The 4,265-nt window shown below is 58.8% G+C and overlaps 1 protein-coding gene across 3 annotated transcripts in view; it reads right to left on the bottom strand.

Moving 5' to 3' along the window:
- Positions 1 to 4,265, bottom strand: part of PEBP4 (phosphatidylethanolamine binding protein 4) — a 73,615-nt gene that overhangs the window by 4,000 nt on the left and 65,350 nt on the right. For all 3 annotated transcript variants that reach the window (XM_027906961.1, XM_027906960.1, XM_027906959.1), the window contains exons 5-6: positions 3,484 to 3,529; positions 2,508 to 2,624 (exon numbers count right to left, since the gene is read on the bottom strand). In XM_027906961.1, the coding sequence (XP_027762762.1) occupies positions 2,508 to 2,624; positions 3,484 to 3,529 (163 nt within the window). The remainder of the gene's footprint in view (positions 1 to 2,507; positions 2,625 to 3,483; positions 3,530 to 4,265) is intronic.

Raw genomic sequence — 4,265 nt, 5'->3', positions numbered from 1 at the left:
TTTTTTTTTTTTTTTTTTTTTTTTTTTTTTTTTTTTTTTTTTTTTTTTTTTTTTTTTTTTTTTTTTTTTTTTTTTTTTTTTTTTTTTTTTTTTTTTCTGATGAAACAAGTTTTTTTTGCTCAAGAGCCACCCTGGAGAAACTCTTAAGCCGTAAACAACTGATTTCCTCATCACAGGAGGGATGTGAGCAGGAGCTGCAGCCCTTCCAGCTCCTCCACCAAAAGCCTGGGTGCCCTTGGGCGCAGCGCCCGACCTGTGCCCACCGCTGCCACCCCAGCAGGGACATCCCCACGGCAGGGTGGGCACCAGAGCCACCATGGAATTGTCCTGGCTCCCTGCGAGCTGCTGGCTTTGCAAAGCCAGGCGGTGGGGGAGGAGGAGTACAGATTTATTTCCTACACTCGCCGCTCTGCCCCTCGCCTTTTGAATTCCCAGGGATCTTTCCCGGGAGCGGGGACAGGCGACGCGGGCAGGTCCTGGTTTAGTGCCCTCTTCTGGAGGCTCCAGCCGAGCTCCTGCCATCCCATCTGGCACATGTCACCTCCCCCTGCCCCCCCCCCACCCCGCCCCGGCCACGCTTGGCCCGGGGACCTTTCCCGGCTTGGCCTCCAAAACACACCCCGTGCCAGGAGGGAGTTTTTCTGGGAGCTGAGCGGTGTGAGAGATGCTCTGCCAGGGAAAAAGCTGCCAGAGGGATGGATGCGTGGCACAGGGAGACAGCTGGATGCATCTGCAGGCTGGGAGGGCCCAGCACCGCTCCCTGCACCACCAGGAGCTCCAGGTAGGACATCTCCCTGCCCAGGGTGGCCCCCACCCTTGGCGAGAGGGAGGTGTCAGTGCCACCAGATGTACAACAAAATAAAAGCAAAATAAATTAAAAAAAAAAATGGGGCTGGTTTAAGGCCAAATAAGATGGGAAGTTCTGCTGCAAACTGCCTACATTTGTTCCTCTCCCCTGAGCGCTGTCTTCACACCACAGGGCTCAGCCATGCAGGGCTGGATGAATCCACTGGTGTGTTCATCCCACTGCCAAGGGGATAGGTTTATTTAAAACCCCTGAGACACCAAGAACTCATCCTTTGGCTGGTTTTAGGGCTCATTCCCTGGGAATAAGCGCGACGAGCTGCCAGTGGTTCAGTCCGGCAGCACCCACTGGACAGGGCAAGGATGCGATCCAGCAGTGAAATAGTTAAAAATAACCTTCCAAACTGAAACACCAGCCCCCAGCAGACCCCTGCAGCTGCCTGACAAAGGATGACCCAAACGATGATCGGAACATCCGCTGGGTCTTTCCCAGGAAGCTCGGGAAAGGCTGGGAAACTCAGGCACGAGACGGAGACAGCGCAGGGTGGGGATTGCTTGGCCACCCCCCACACACCTCCTCGGGAACAGGGGGATGTGGGGGATTTTCCACAGGGTGGCTTAACTCTTTGGGCATGGAGTTTTTTGGGATTTGGAGCCCAATATTCTGCTAATAAGAGGATTCATCTGGAAAAAGCTCTTTGGTGGGTGTCCCAGTGTCCTTGCCCATCCCTGGGATGCTGCGAGGGGGATGTGGGGACAGCACGGAGCCCCCTCCTCTGACCTCGGTGGGCATGAGGGGCCGGGAAGTGGGGCGGAGGTGACATCAGCAGTGTCATTAACACACTGAGCTAATGAGCCAGAAAACAAATCAAAGGGCAGAGAGAACCCACAGAGAGATTTGCAGGAGGAGCATCACGGGGAGGTGTCGGGGTCTGTTCCAGGGACACTGAGCCCCCCCGCCCAGAGCTGGCTCCCCCCTGCCCCCCGCCAGGGTTGTTCCATGTGGGGTTAACAGGCACGGGGTGAGTCAGGCAGGGACACACCGCCCTGACCTGCCTGTCGGGCTGTGCTCATGTGGTCCCAGCCGGGAAAGTTTGGAAATTTCCCTTGCTGAGGCCACGTGAGGTGCAGAGCTCCTGCAGGGAGGGAGGCAGGGAGGGAGGGAGGGAGGGAACCCCCAACCCAGGGGGTCCTGCAGGTTATCCCATGCCCCAGGGTGAGGCAGCAGGGATGGCATTCCGGGGGTCCCGGCCGCTGCCTCCATCCCCCACCGTGCAGGATTTTGGGAGGGGAGCTGGGAATTGAGGAGCTGGGAGTTGGCAGGCGTTGTGTCAGCCCGGGTTTGAGCAATCCCTTGCTAAACCATCCCCACGGCTGATCCTTATCCCAGGTGGGGGTGATGCAACTCCCGCAGCTCCAGGTGGGGAAGAAGGGGGGGGGGGTGTTGGATGTGCCAACTGGATTTCACAGCCCAGATCTCTCCCTGTTTCCGATCCCGCTACCCAGGCCGTCGCCAGACGTTTTCCAAAGGGTTCCTTCTGCCCTGCAAGGATTTAACACCCCATCCATGTCCCGGTGGAAGGATCCCAACTCTGTTTGCACCAGGGGAGCATCCCCAGCCCGGCACTTCTGGCATGGCTGAACTCATGGCACTATCCATATCCCCGGGAAAGCCCGGGATCAAGGGCCCAGTGGATCCTTACCCAGCGAGGCGTCCTCCTCGGGGCTCAGGGAGATGTGCTCATGGGCTGGCTGCGCGTACAGGCGGACCTGGTAGCGGTGGTACCCGCTGTGGGGAGGGGGCGAGGGCCGGACGTAGCCTGGGGGTGCAAAAGGTGATGGCTGAGCATCCCCTTGAGCTGAGTGGGACCTGCTTCCCACCGTAACCACCCCCTCCAGCTTGGGGTTGCTCTCCCACCCAATGTCCTGCACCCTGGTCAGTGGAAGTTCAGCCCCTGTGCCCATCCAAATCCATCCCCTCCCTGAGTGCCCAGGGGCCAGATTCTGTTTTTTGCCTCCCCTGAAACAACCTGCCCCAAAACCTCCTGCTTCGCCAGCCACCTCCCCCTCTCCTCCTCCTTTTCCTCCTCCTCTTTCAACTTCAGAGCCCTGGGGTGCTCCTTGTCTCCATGCCAGGTGCCCCAACCTCTGCTCCACCCCACCAAACCCCCTCCCCATGCTTGGGGCAGCACCCGCCCTGGTAGGGGACCCCCAGCACCCCACCAGTACATGGCCACCCCTCGCTCTTCATCAGAGACAGGAGGATGTGACACCAAGGGACAAGAGGCCAGAGCTCCTGCAGGGCTCCAGGAGAGCCCCCCAAGCCCCTCTCCCTGCTCCCCTCCGGGGTGTGAACTCCCCAAGCCACGTCTGGCCCGTTTTGAGCTGCAAGTCTTTGTTCGTGCAACATCACAGGAGTCGTCGCGATTCACCCGCTTTTATCTCGTGTTTTCCTTCAGGATTGAATCCCTTCCCCCCCCCCCCACCTCTTTTCTGCACTGGGTTGGAGCGATTCCAACCGCTGGGGAGTTTTTTTTTAACCACTTTTGCCTCTAGGAATTAAAAAGAAGAGAAAAAGGGGCTCCTATTTCAGACAGTGCCCTCCCTCGTGTCCTGGTGTGCCACCACCTCCTCCCAGCTGGTGGAGACCCCATCCCCTCATTTGGGGTCGGCACTTACCTGACAGCACACGGCCCTTGACCTTCCCAACCCTCAGATCCGCACCCTGAAAGGACAAGGAGAGAAGGGGTGAGCTGCTACCGAGACACACAGGGTGGGGATGGACCCCTCCTGCCCCCCCACTGCTCCCCAGGCATTCCTTTTCCAGCATTTTGTGTGTTTTCCTTGTGAGGATCATTAGGGAACAACTCCTCCAGGACGGGTGGGTGTGAAGGGGCACAGCAGGGGGTTCCTTTGGCTATTTGGGATTTAGGGGCTCCATCCACGGCACACAGACTGTCCTGTCACCCACAGTGGAGCCCATCAGTGATCTGGTGATCCAGGGCAGTGACCTGGGCTGTGGTCCAGCGGGAAAACCACGATATCCCTGTGGAAAGCCTGGGTGCTGCTCGGCACCCCCGTGCTCAGGAGGGGTGGGAAGGGGCTGGATGAGGCGATTTGCACCAGCATTTCCACGGCAAAGCCCCTGCTCGGAGAGCAAGTCCTGCTGCTCAGCAGGCTCTGCTCTCCATCCCCACCCTGGGATGCTCCCCTGGAGGAGTGAGGCTTTGCTGGGATGCCCAGTGGGATGGGGGTTGATGGCAAAGGGGCAGCAACGGGAGCTGCAGCCACAGCCTGGCCCCGCAAAACCCACCCCTCACCCCTGACCCGCTGTGCCATTCCCAGCCAGCCCCAACCTCCCCAGCGCTCGTAAATCCTTTCCTACGGCACCCGTTATTCCAGTCCTGCCCACGCACACTGTGCTGCCAGGGCTCCTCCGTCCTAACCTGCCCTGGGAGTTA

This window comes from Empidonax traillii, unplaced genomic scaffold (genome assembly GCF_003031625.1).
Source record: "Empidonax traillii isolate 1590-97213 ecotype Southwest subspecies unplaced genomic scaffold, ASM303162v1 scaffold1379:size164548, whole genome shotgun sequence".
In the NCBI taxonomy this organism is placed as follows: Eukaryota; Metazoa; Chordata; class Aves; order Passeriformes; family Tyrannidae; genus Empidonax; species Empidonax traillii.
This window is presented reverse-complemented; position numbering and strand designations above follow the sequence as displayed.